The sequence below is a fragment of the Aphis gossypii genome, chromosome 3 (genome assembly GCF_020184175.1).
Source record: "Aphis gossypii isolate Hap1 chromosome 3, ASM2018417v2, whole genome shotgun sequence".
Taxonomy (NCBI): Eukaryota; Metazoa; Arthropoda; class Insecta; order Hemiptera; family Aphididae; genus Aphis; species Aphis gossypii.
Genome location: NC_065532.1, coordinates 46,706,397 through 46,720,885, shown reverse-complemented (window position 1 = coordinate 46,720,885; position 14,489 = coordinate 46,706,397). Strand labels below are relative to the sequence as shown.

General features: G+C 33.2%; 1 protein-coding gene across 1 annotated transcript; it reads left to right on the top strand.

Moving 5' to 3' along the window:
* Nucleotides 1-1,907: 1,907 nt before the first annotated feature.
* On the top strand, nucleotides 1,908-8,600 carry LOC114129370 (aminopeptidase N-like). Its single transcript, XM_050202722.1, has 12 exons — nucleotides 1,908-2,501; nucleotides 3,849-4,004; nucleotides 4,267-4,557; nucleotides 4,951-5,131; nucleotides 5,231-5,469; nucleotides 5,543-5,720; nucleotides 5,808-6,003; nucleotides 6,093-6,370; nucleotides 6,611-6,798; nucleotides 6,904-7,071; nucleotides 7,260-7,488; nucleotides 7,761-8,600. The coding sequence occupies exons 1-12, from the start codon at nucleotides 1,939-1,941 to the stop codon at nucleotides 8,112-8,114; spliced, it is 3,021 nt and encodes a 1,006-aa protein (XP_050058679.1). The 5' UTR covers nucleotides 1,908-1,938; the 3' UTR covers nucleotides 8,115-8,600.
* The last annotated feature ends 5,889 nt before the right edge of the window (nucleotides 8,601-14,489 follow it).

Sequence of the window (14,489 nt, the reverse complement as noted above, 5' to 3'; positions counted from 1 at the left end):
TTTGAAAACGTACAAACGAGACGATGATGTTGGCATATTTTTTTTTGTTCTGATATTGGTTGTGAGAAAGTAATATTGAGTACTATTGCAGTGAATTAGAATATCTATCGATCGAAATGTAACAATACATTCGATGCAAAAAATAAGACAAAATGGGCCTAATGAACTGTATACATTTTTGCGATATTGAGGCATAAACATCGAATCGATAATATTATTTTTGTCAACCTTTTATAGTTTTCGAGCTACATATTTTGTCGCTATATGCGTCTTTATATGTCAAGACGGTCGATTTGCGATAAAGCGGAGTAAAATCTGTCTGATCGACGTGGATATGTGCATGACTAAGTTGCTGATTTCTGGTAAACCCAATATTATATTTTATATAAAAAATCAATTTTATTGGAATTCTGACTTTGCTCATTTAAGGTTAGATTTAAAAACTAAGTAGGTACTCGAGTTACATAAATAGGCAAGTGAATAATATAATGATAATAATTTACATAATTTTATAGAATTCTTTGTTATTGGGTTCTAAAACATGTGGAAATAATTTACTTTCTCATTTGGATGGTATACACAAAACTTTAACGTACACATGATACAAAAAACGATTATGCGCTTTTTTAATGTAATATATTAATTTAAGTGCTATAAAACTATAAAATGTTGTATTTTTGAGGAGCTACAGGTTTTAACGCATTATCTTTGAGTGTGTACATATCATTTGTTGTTCTATTTTCATTGACATAAATACTGCCAATAATTTTTGTAAGATTAGGTTTGACATTATACAGAGTGTTTCATTGTGTTTTTTCATCAATGTCAATGATATTTTTTACAAACAACGTACAATTTTGAAAATTACTATTACAACTTTTAATATAATATTAATAAGTTTTTGTAATTTTTGTTTTAATTTATTATTATTATTTTTTTTTATGCCGCAATTGAAAAAAATTGTATAATATGCGTTACACTATGAACGATAATACGCAATAATGCTGATAATACATTATTATCATCTGGTAATTATTAGTATTATTTTGATTTTTTTAAAGGTTGCCGAGAACATTGTAATTAATATTATAACATTATTTGCATATTTGTGAATTTAATGCGAGTTTATTTTTTATACTTCACGGAAGGAACGGAGTACAATTAAAAATTATTTAATATTATTATATTGTACAAAATACTAGCGTATTATTCTATGAAATAATAATATTTCGAGGTGTCTGCAAATTTGGCGTTTTAAAACATCACATATATTTCTAAATTTCAATGCTCGATACGCTATACCTACGCACCATTACGATCTATATTATATCGAATAAACATCATAATATAGTTATGTGGATCTAAACTTGAATTTTTTTTTATAAATCAGATGATTATAATATTATATAGTCGTGCTTAAAATATTTTTTTACTCGACTGTTGATGAAAAAAAGTACGTTGGGTTTTTTTTTTTAAAAAATTTTTTTGTCAAACGCGCGTTCGTGCGTTTTGGGTCGCTCAGAGAGCATAATATACTCGCCAGCTATAGTTTCGACGACGCACGAGTACGACGTTATCGATCAGTGTGTTATATGGGCGGTAAGTCACGCGTAAAATTTGCAGTTCCCCCCTAAACTTGGCACTCTACGTAGCAGCACAGATAGCGTAAAAGCGTAAAATATTGCGAAACCATCATATTATATCGCGTTATTATCGGTGTCGTCGTAAACAAAAAATATGTAATATTAAAATAACGTGACGACAAAGTACGTCGAAACTCGTACGCACTATTTTCATATTTATTTATTATATTTATGATATTATTCTAATCTGCAAACGGCGCGGATTAACGTCGTTATCGCAGGCCGCGATATCCGTGCCGAGCCGTCGGCGGCGGTGGCGGCGGCGGCGGCAGTGGCGATCAGTCAGGACTCGACGATGGTCCGTCACGCGTTCTTTGCGTTCTCAGCAGCGCTGTTCTTCGCAGCGGCCGCCGGCCAGTCGGACGTGGACGGCTCGTCCGCTTCGTCGTACCGCTCGAACGTGGCCGACGGGCTCAGGGCCGCGGCCGGGTACCGGACGGGGGTGGCCGCCGACGCCGATGACGGCGGTGCGGCCGGCGGCGTGTACAGGTTGCCGGCCGGCGTGACGCCCGTGTCGTACGCGCTGCGCGTGGACACCGACATGGACAACCTGTCGTACTCGGGCGGCGTGGACATCGCCATCGTCTCGGAGGTGACGCCCAAGCTGTGCCGGATCGTGCTCAACGCCAAAGACCTGCGGGTGACCGACGTCCGGGTGACGGACGTGAACACGGGCACGCGGCTGACGGTCGCCGACCGGTGGTTGGCCGACGACGACGAACAGCTGATCGTCACGCTCGAAGGCCGGTGCCTGTTACCCGAACGGCGGTACGAGGTGGCCGTCGACTTCCAAGCGCCGCTCCGGGACGACATGTCGGGCTACTACAGGAGTTCGTACCTGGAAGGCAACGTCACCAAGTATACCTGAACACCACCGACGTGATATTATAATATTGTAACTTTACTAGCGAACGTCGTCGTATACTACTCGAGATCGTTTCGGATTTGGTGTTGGGGGAACGTTTGGAAATCGGGGGCCGCAATGCGTTGTTTTACGCTTTTTTTTTTTTTTTCAAAAAAACCCATTTAGAAATCGGGGCTCTATATCTGAAGTTGGGTAGACCTAAATAGACCTGAATACGAGTAAATGATCTTATTTTTTTTTTTTTTTTAACATCATGAAGTCGCGGCAAAGTCGTTATAATGAACTTTACATAATCGCGTATAGTTTTGTGATTTCCGGACAATAAAATGTAAACCGTTATCGAATACGACGCGGGTGGATAAAATGTGGCCTAATTACCAATACGGGGTGATGAGTATATATATTATAGTTATTCCGTTATTCGGCACACACTTAATTTGCAAACCATGTAATTTTTATCAACGGCAATACGCGATTCCAAACCAACTTTTCATCGCATTACGATCGGGATCGTTTTTACTTACTTTTTTTTGTGCGACGTAGCCAGATTGTATCTGCTCTCTATTACGGCGGGCGTATCGTCCATGACGTTAATATTATACTATAAGTACTAACGTTGTCTTATACTGATCAAGGTGAATACTATGTATACCTATATTTATACTCACTTTGGTGTGGTCTTATATCTATACACTTATGTCCAGTTTTAATATTTTCCCTATATTGATTGTATTCAGTAGTATTTATGATTCGTTCATGTCTCATTCCAAACTAAGACGCGCATGATATATAATATATTATATTTTAGAAAACGTCAAAGAGAATTAATCGAATAAGGTTTTGAATAAGCTCTTTATTACCGTTTCCCGCAGTATGCTTCACATATTTTTCAAATAGTTCAGAAATATTTTTGTTTGAACTTTTGTATTAACTTAGTTTAATAATATAAATATTTATGTATATATCTTAGTACTTCCTAACTTTACATCTAATAAACTCGACTATGTTGATTTCCACGCCGAGAAAACTATTACTATATTACGCGGTATAAAATAAATTTGTTCACACGTCGTCGTCCGTATAATAGAGTGTAGGTAATATAGCATATACAATATACATAACAAATTACAGTATGTTTATACTAATCGAATTGATAAAAAACATATTATTATTATAATGGTTTGAAGTGGTGTAATATATTACCAATAATAATGATATAATATATCGTTTAACGGGCGGTGTGAAATTTCAAAGCACGACTGGTCCACTCGTGTAACGAGGCGATTATTTATTGCTTTTAATTTTACGAACGTTATATAAAATATATTTTGTGGTTTTAGATGGTTGGCCGTGACAAAATTTGAACCTACGCACGCAAGAAAAGCATTTCCCTGTTTCGACGAACCCGCGCTCAAAGCACCGTTCACCGTGTCCATCAAAAGGCGGTCAGATCAAATATCTCTGTCCAATATGCCTTTGTCGAATTCCACTAAAATGTAAGCATATACATATACTTTGATATTTATGTTTTTGTTCGACTGTGTGTCTAAAAGTTATATTTAAGCTCTTTCTGAACGTTTTAATCACGAAATTCAAATGAAAAACAGTTTTCATTCATCTATCCCGTATAATTATATGTATATATTATATAATGTAATATGATATTGTTGTATTTTCTACGATCTGTCAATAATCGAGTTCACCGCGATCAATGTACGAAATCGTATAATTTAAGTATTTTTCTCGGCCCGTTTACAGACAAAATACAGACATGTACTGGGATCATTACATGGAGACTCCTCCGATTTCCACGTACTTGGTGGCGTTTTTCGTGGGCGAATTTTACGCCATGAAAACGCGCAACATCGGAATATACACGCACAGGCGTTACGTGAAGCAGGCCGAATATATTGCGGACAAATCGCCTAAACTACTCGAAGCGATGGAGAAATTCACCGGAGTGGATTACACTTTGCCCAAATTGGATTTGCTGGCGATTCCGGATTTCGCGGCAGGTGCGATGGAGAATTGGGGCTTGAACACATACAGGTAATAGATGAAATATTAAAGTTACGTATTTAACCATATTTTTCACTCACTATATATTTTTGACTACATTTTCTTACTGTCCTTTCATAATATATACATACGTGATTTTATGCAGTTGTGTATTTTATTCGTATTAGTTATAAGAAAACGTTTTAAAAATGTACACTCAGAAAACGACGAATGTCTGGCACTCGAAAAGTGTATATGCATTTTATAGTATACATTTATTTTTGAAAATATTGAAATACATGTAGAGATGAAAATTTCGATTTTTAATAAATACGAAGTAGATAGTTAAAACGAGTAAAAGCATATTATGTACTCTGCTAGATAATATTAATAAATATTGTTAAAAAAAAAAAAAAAAAATGAAAACGAAAAATTGTTGCACAGGGAAAGGCTGTTACTGTTATCGGAAGACTCCAAAACGAAAAACAAAGAGTTTGCGACGACAGTAGTACAACACGAACTCTCTCATCAGTGGTTTGGAGATCTGGTGACGTGCGCGTGGTGGGACTATTTGTGGCTGAACGAAGGTTTCGCAACGTATTTCGAATATATGGCAACTAAAACGGTATAATATGAAATCCATACTTGACCGACGGCTGGAGTGATATAACAAAACGAATTAATAACAACAATAATAATAATATAAAATATTATTTTACTGCAGGTTGAACCGGACTGGCGACTGGAGGACGTGTTTGTATACGAAGTGCATCAATCGGCCCTGGAAGCTGACCAAAGCCCGACGCATGCAATATCCGGTTCCGTCGAAACACCGGCGCAGATTAAGGGTATGTTCGATGACATATCCTATAGCAAAGCGGGTGCTGTGCTCCGGATGTTACAGTACGCGGTGACAGAGGAACATTTTAAAAAAGCGTTGAACCTATATCTGAAAAATAACGAGTGAGGGTGGACAACTCTCCGAGTTGTGGAAACATTTTTTTTTTTTAATCGTATTCGTATAATTACGTTTTAGGTTTAATGCGGCCACTCCCGAAGAACTGTGGAACGCGTTCGAAAACGTTCTCTATGACGCCGAATTTGATGTTGGAGAAAACGTGACCGTCACCGAATTCATGAGGTCTTGGACGGAGCAGCCCGGTTACCCGTTGGTCGAGATCGTCAGAGACAACTCCACATTCGTCGTAACTCAGGTAGATGTCGATAATACCGACAACGCACTTAATAAAAAAAAAAAAATAATAAGAGTGAAAAAAAATATATGAGCCACGATTTTTCAGAAACGGTTTTTGGTTTATGGGTCTAATGATACTGTCAACAATAATGTGACAGAATGGATTATCGGTCTGACTTACACGACGCAGAGTAGGAAGGATTTCAACGACGTTTTGCCCAAGACTTGGCTGAAGGAAAACAAAACAGTCTTGACAGATCTAGATGGAACCGGATGGTATATTTTCAACTTACAGTCAATCGGTAAAGTCGTGTATAATTTCTATCTATTTTAATTTATTGTAGTTGTTGTAAAATTAATATACCTATATTTTTAACATTGCAAATTTTAGGATTTTATAGAGTTAATTACGACGAAGAAAATTGGAACGCCTTAATTAGTCAGCTGCATGACGATTGCAACGAAATACACGTGTTGAATAGGGCTCAGCTGATAGACGACGCGTTTAATTTAGCTTTAGCGAACCGAATGGATTATGCACAGGTTTTGAAGTTGTCAGAATATTTGATAAATGAAAACGACCCAGTTCCGTGGTATTCAGTTCAAAACGGATTCTCATACTTGATGAACCGTATGAGACGTTGTCCGAACGGTTACAAGAAACTTAAAGTAAATATTACTATTTTAGTACCTATCGGTCGAGTGGACACTACCGGTTCGACACGACTCTGATATTGTATTGTTTTATTGATTTATTCGTTTTCCGAGTATTATTTATCGGAATTATAAAGTGTTTAGAAGGGTTAATAACGAAGTAATAAATTACGACTTTAAACAAGTATAATTATGTATATAATATACAAACATAATATTAATCATAACGTGTCATTGAACCGCGTACACTTGTAGGCTTATGTGGGGTACTTGGCCGGATTGATATACTCGAAAACCGAAGATCTCGTCGTAAACCTCAACAGCACGGACCACGCCGTCAACACGGGCTGGAACTCGTTCTCGAGTTGGGCGTGCAAGCTGGACAACGAGCAGTGCACGAAATCGGCTTCGACTTACTTCCAGAAATGGCGTCGGGGCGAAAAGTAACGGGATTTGACTTACTCGCACTATTATACACATAACAAAGACGAAGGTCGTGTGTATAATGTCTATTATATCTATGGACGTTTGTTTATATTTGATTACAGTATACCAGCCGACATCAGGGACGCGGCGTTTTGCGTCGGAGTGAAATACGGCGATTCGGAAGTGTGGTACAACGTGCTCGACGTGTACGTTCGATCCGAGTCGGCATCCGATCGACAGTCCGCTCAGTTGGCGTTAGCTTGTTCCAAAGACCCTGTCCAACTGTCGAAGTAAATATTACACCGCGAAATATAGTGACGCGGTACACAAAAATAGTGAAAAATATCGGTTTTGTTTTGTTTTTCACCGAAAATCGTAACGGTCGCCGTTCCGACGCGCGCTTTTATCGACCGACAGATTATAATATATTAATTGATGGCTATCGTGACGACGAAAAGTGTTTTTTGTTTTCATATAGGTATTTGGACTTCATGTTTGAAGGGTACAACGGCCCGATTCTGCCACAAGACTTTAGGGTGATATATCGCACGTTGGCGTCGACGCCACAAGGCATTGGGGCGATGATCGAGTTCTTGACCACCAAACTCGATCGCATCGTAAACGAAGTAATCTACGGGGAACAAGTCGCCACGTCTATATACGCGCTGTTGGCTTCCCGGGTGGCTCGCGACGATGAAATACTTAAGGTATACACTCGAATTTATCTGCACGGAGGACGGTTCAATGGTCGTTTCGTACACTCCGACCATCCGCCGAAGTCAAACTTTCAAAAGTTACAATACCCTCGATAATTACCCCATTACCATAACGATCGCGGATGACCGTTTTATATTTTTATTTTCATACGAGAATTTACGCCACCCAAATCGATAATATGCGTGTGTTTGACTTGAAAAATAATTTTTTTTAATTATATTTTTAATAATTTTTATAAGTTTTTTTTTTTTTTTTTTGAAAGATCGACGACCTGAGGAAAAACTCTTCGGTTCCGGAACGCATTAGGCAGCGGTTCGACGCGTCTTACCGCGACCGAGTGGACACCAACTTGGCGTGGTTCGACTCGCACTATTCGACGATCGGCGAATGGTCCGCGGCCGCCGTGCTCAGACTCGGTTTGTCGGAAGACACGACGCCGCCACCGCCGCCGCCGCCACCACCGTCACCATCACCACCCGGCGGTGACGACCCGTCCAAAACGTGGACGGCCGAAACTTCCGCCGGCGCCGTGGACGCGTCCACTCGGTTTGTCTTGATCGCGGCCGCGGCGGCGTTGTGGCTGTGCTCGACGCGAAGTCTACTGCTGTGGACTTAAGTCGGCGGACGTGAGCGAAACCGCCAAAAACCGTTTCGTCCCTCCGACGGGGTCGTGGGTCGTGTCGAACGGTCGGACCGTAATATGATGTTATGGATCGCGTGACGTTCACGCGAATAGACCGACGACACATATTATACAATATAGACAGTTTTACGAGCGTAAAATTATAGCGCATAGTGAGAGTAGTGAATTATGTTAAAAAATATTAAATTTTATATAGTAAAAAACTTCATTTATAGACAAATTAATTGGGAGTTGTTGCGAGTCGTTCATTAATATTGTTCGTTATAATGTATTATGTATTATATTATAATAATATGTTTATATGTTTTATGTAAATTGTAGGTAGGTACTTGTTTGTTTTGTTTCAGACAAATGTCTAATTACTGTTTGTATAAAAAATTGCGTCTATATTTTTATAAGAAATATAATCATACAATATGCATATTGTAATCTACATTAAAATATATAGATACTAAATTATATTATTATATTATTTTCCCGGACAATATTAGTTACCTATACACAAATAAATTAATTTTTTTGTGCTTATAACTGTTGTGACGATAGTTTGAGATATTTTACTTCGAAAACACAGAAAATATCATAGACTGGAGCTGCATGGAAGACGGAGTTTTCAAAGAATTTTGATTTCGTAGTGTTGTGCAAATTAACTGACGCCCATGGAAAAAACGGGTAATTAGTCGGACGATGATAATTATATATGAGGAGAACATGGGTGTAAATGGGACAGAAGAGCTTAGCCCTCGCTGAGCCATCTCAAGCCCTTCCTATAACATATTACTTTATTTTAATATACACAGGTGGTCTTTATCATAATAAATTATGTAACTTATGAACAATATTTATAACCAACAATGATATAATAACTGTAATAATATGTACAGGTAGGTTTTCATCGACTACCGTTTCAACGTTTTATAAACGGTTAATGGTAAGTTTATAACTCATGACTTATTACTCATAACCGAGTGCCGCCGTATTAAAATCAGTAATCATCGTTAAAATATGAAAATTACGTGAAAATTAAAACATCAAATGTCTAAATCAAAAAAAAAAAAAAAAAAATGTTAATATATATTTTTTTAGATTTTTTTGGTTGCAATATGAAATATTTTAGAGAAACATTGTATTAAATTTTCAAACGTTGGCTATAAAAATTAAAGATTTTTTTAAATTTTTACTACAAATTACTTAAAGTTTGTAAACTGGAGTCATTTTGACTAATTTTTAATATAAAAAATTTTTTCTAACTAATTATAACTTTATCTGTCAACTCGAGATTACATACTAGATTTTAAGTGATGCAAAAAAAAATAAATGTTCCATTATTAGATCCCAAAACCTTGTAACAAGTTTTAAAAATGAATAATATATTATGTTCATTGTTCAAGTACAAGTTTTAATATGAATAAAATTCACATTAATTAATATACTTACCCATATTAAAACTATGATTTTTTTGACAGGTTGTGCATTGAGTATAGAGAGATTATTTTCAGTGCAATAATTAAAAACTGTATTTTTGTATAAAACTATCACACTAACCATACTTCAATTAAACTATTCTCAGTACAACAGAAAAATTTATTGCTCACAATGTTTGACGTAATTATTTTTTTCTTTGGAATTCGAACTATTTTTTACCGTAGTTTAATTAAACCATTTTGAATTTTTTATTCGATTCAGGTTATTTAAAACTAGTTTGAATTTTTGAATTTTTTGAACTTCGAACAGCAGTTAGATCTACCGGTTTGATGTAGGTCTAAATATCATAATTCATAAATTATACTCCCACAGTAATATCATCATATCTTTTTTTTGTATAAAAACATTTTTAAATTCAAAATAGAATAATATTATAATACTAACAATTTCAACATTTTAGTAAATACACAGTGATTAATTATTTTATTTTACGTCCCTAGTCTATTGATAATTCGAATACCACAATATATGAGTGTCATTATAGTTATTTCGTTCAATCAATCATCATATGTTATCAACAATACTTATATTAATTTTATGAAAAACAGCAATATCGGACACGGTAAAGATGGACTATTTCAAAAATATTCAACTTAAATAATACGATAAGTGATTCATTTATTTATTCAACATAACTTAATCTTACCTAACGAAATATTTATTGGTATTTACCCTGTGTTGTAAAGCATACACAATTGCATCAGTAATATTATAATGACCATGCGATTCAATAAGCGAAATAATTGTGTGAGAAGAGTCTAAAGTTATGGTCTTATAAAAACAAATATTTTGTGGCAATTCAATTGAGTGAGTGTTTTATACAGCTATATGCCATTTTTAGAACAATGCAATTACTGTTTTATTGGTACTAAATGTCCAGATGAATGTTTTAATTTATTATTCGATTGCAATAAAGACATCGATAAAATTATTATTTTGAATTTTGAGTCCTCGAATAAAACTTAAAAAAATTCACAAATAATTAATAATAATAATAATAATAATTAACTGCAAATGGACAGGAATTGGTTTCAAACTGAACAGTTGAACGGTTTCGTTTTTTTTTTCGGTAGACTATACATTTTCTTATAAGACTTGTACGTAATAAAACTTAAAAACTTTTTGAATTTGAAAAGTGACCACCACTACACATCAGCTAAACATTGATCAGTGTACATTATTTGTTTGTTTTATACTATAAATTGAAAAACCTTTATACTTAATTATAATAAATTAAAATAAAATAACGAATAAAACTACCTATGGAATAATCTAACTCTCCACTCAACTGAAGGAATAAAGTTGCACTAAACAGCTTTAGAATAGGTTAAATACACAACACATATAAATATGGCATGAAAAAAAACCACCAAAAACATGTCAAACACGCGACTATTCAATATCAATTAAACGCATATTTACGGAATGCAGATGAAGTCAGGAAAAGATATGACGTAACTTCACGACGCACTTGGTCCTGAGTTCCGACGAAGACACTAATAAAAAAGTACATGAAACATATTAAACTGCACAATTAATTTTAAGCATCGTTAAATTATGTAAGCCAGTGGTCTGTTAATATTATAGAAGCTTTAATATTAATAATAAAAATAATAAATATTTATATAGTATTATAAGAGTTAGATCCGACATAATATCATCATGTCAACGTTAAATTAAATAACCATTAACAATCAATATAATAAGAAAAAATAATAGAAATAATTTGGTCAGATTCTTGTCATATACCTACTCAGTATAGTAAGTTATTTAGTATTTTTATGTAATTTAAATTTCACAGATATATTTGTAATTTATAGTCTTATAAGGTTATAAATGTCTGACTCATTACTATATAAAACAATAAAATTACAAAAGTGAATTTCATTAAAAATCAAATAGATTATTTTTTCAACACAGGATTATAATTCATTTAACTATATTTCTTTAAACCATTACTTTACTGGTATATTGATAATTGTCTAAAATATTGATGAATAATAAAATTAAATTCGAACACCAATGAAACAAATTATACATATAGTTACATAGAAAATACTGTAACATATTTTATTCGAATTTATATCCATAAAATGTATACTTTCTTTTTTATACATACATAATACTTTAAAATAATTTAATATTAATTATTTAAAAAAAAAAAAATTAAAAATATTTCAAAACCACACATCAAAAATATAATCACGATCAACAGTTTGGGAATCTCTGTCATGAGATCTAAAAAAGGAAATGAATTTGGATAATCTACTATGCACTCGTATTATATGACAATCTTCAAGTTCAATTAGTTCAATTTTTTATCATTTAAAAAAAATATAATATAATGTTATAGTTTGAAGTGTTTTAAATATTAGTAAATTAATCTTGTATGGCATAAATTTATAATTAAAAAAAAAAAATGTTTCTTAGAATTCGTCTTATGATTTAATTCTATCGTCCGCAGAAACTTATTTAAACATGTAATATTATAAATATTAAATAAATATTTAATTATTAACAATTTAAAATTAAGATAAACATAGTTAAGTAAGGAGTTTTTACATAAACTATTGTTCACTCTGGTCGTATTTACATTAAATATTTATTCATCAAAAACTAAATTCGTTCAATTTCCGAAATAATGAACCTCTACTCAGTATAAGATAAAAATATTCTAATTAAAGTTATTATATTGAAGTGAATAAAAGTTTTCATCAAAGAACCAGAAAAAGTATTTAGTTAAAAAATAGTTATTTTTCTGGACAACTTTGGTGGTCTTTGAGGAATAAAAGCGTTGAAAAACAATATTCACACGGAAATTAATACTTATCATATCTTATCTTACTTATCTTTTTATATCAATATTTGAGCACTATAAGTTACGTAATCTCCGTAGTTATATTGTATTTGTTTTTTTTTTTTTTTGGTTTTTAACTTGGGTATACTTTGGAAAAAAAAATTCAAGATAAAAACATATGAACTAATTACCTAATTATATTATACTTCGTAACTGCTTGAATTAACAAAAATCAAAAATTTAAACAATGTTTTGTAAAAAAAGTTTAATTTATACGTATAGATATATTATTGTTGTACACAAACCTAAATACGGTATATGCATTATTATTTTCATTTAAAGAACCACAAATATTAAGATATCATTAGCTAATGTTTGATAATTTTTTTTTTTTTTGAAATTATTCATCTTTACCCATATACGTAACCAATGGGAGTATATTACGTACCTAGGTAACGTTGGCATTTTAATTAATAATACATTGATGCGTTTATTTTATATTTAATCAAAGATTGAGATAAATGATGATTGATACATTTATTATAGAAAATAAATAAAATAAAAACATATTGCAAAGCTAATCACAAAACAAAACACAACTAATAATATTATTACCGTGCAATTTAAATACTTGATGATAAAAATATTTAGGAAAATAATCATTAATAACAAAAGCTTATAAAATATGTCTTTTTACAACAACGTGTGGCTATGAAAACGAGGCAGAGTTTCCGGTGAAATAGAAGAGTCTCGCTGCAAAGACGGACAGACGATATTAGTTTGAATCGCTTTACTATCTTACAACATTGGAGGTTATAAAATAATAGAGATAACTATAATATATTGCACTCTGTGATTTGTCATTTGTACATATTTCACTCATATTTTATTCATTCAGGTTGTTGTTGATTCGTGTTAGGAGTAGTTGACTTGGCAAATAATCACGTCTTTATTGTCCTTAATCGTGTTCAAACTTGTTGTGGTCTTATTAGTACAGCGATGCTGTGCATCCTGATCTGTGAGCAAGCAGACTTTGGTGTCGAGAAGATGGACGTGTTCGGGTTGCCAGAACACACTAGCCCCTTATAATGTCGTACGTTTTGCGGTTCGCCCCTTCAAATTTGAGTGATAGGATGTTTACGGGTGTATCACGCATAACGGTAATAACAAACACAGTATAACAGATATTATGCAGGTTTTAAGGTATGTACATATTATTTAATTCACTGGATACATGCGATAGGTAGGTACTGGTATACTCGTACACTTGGCGAGATAATAATAAACAAATATTATAGGTAATAATGTAAACAAATTCCTGCCAAAGTGCTTTAAATCGTTTGTCACATTTTAAATGCTTCCTTTTGTTTTAATTATAAACATTGACGTTTTACGACATTTTTGTGACTTATGTCTAAAATTTACACGAATTACGTGTCAAATATGTTATTCACATGCCCGACCGTGTATATTCGTTATCAATACCTCTTTTGTTCATAAACCAATATCGACGTAAATTACAATGAAAAACAAGAATAATATCTTTAGTTTTAATCATGTTGGATTTCACTTTTGTAGTTCAAAAAAATATTAAGTATAAACAGCATCATTTGTAATACGGTTCTCGGCGGAAACAGTCTGACAGCTTATACTATTATTAAGTATATTTCATGTTATTTTTTACTGTTAAGTAACTTAAGTAACGCACGTGGAATCAGACCAAGTAATTTTTTTCGTTCAAATAATAATATTTTTAATAAAATTAAATTAAACAAGTGTTTATTATTATTATTATTGAAGTATATTAATTTTTACATACCAATTAATTTCTTTTTAATTTTTGTGTTGTACTAATCAAAAATCAAAAATATTTTTAATAATTACTATAAGTTATCAGCACTCAATTGAGTACCTATATAAAATGCACTAATAATCTGTAAGTAATAATATATTTAGTATTAAAAATAGACTAGGATGAATAATTATTCCATTCGAGTTATCAAAAGTTAAAGTAGTTTATTTTGTATTAGTATAAAAACTACTACAGTATTTATTTTTGCTGAAAA

Bases quoted from the DNA above. Each gene is read 5' to 3' on its own strand.
- LOC114129370 (XM_050202722.1), top strand. From the start codon at position 1,939: ATGGTCCGTCACGCGTTCTTTGCGTTCTCAGCAGCGCTGTTCTTCGCA. The intron at 4,005-4,266 runs GTAAGCATATAC...GCCCGTTTACAG, and splicing joins TTGTCGAATTCCACTAAAAT to ACAAAATACAGACATGTACT. The intron at 5,132-5,230 runs GTATAATATGAA...ATTTTACTGCAG, and splicing joins AATATATGGCAACTAAAACG to GTTGAACCGGACTGGCGACT.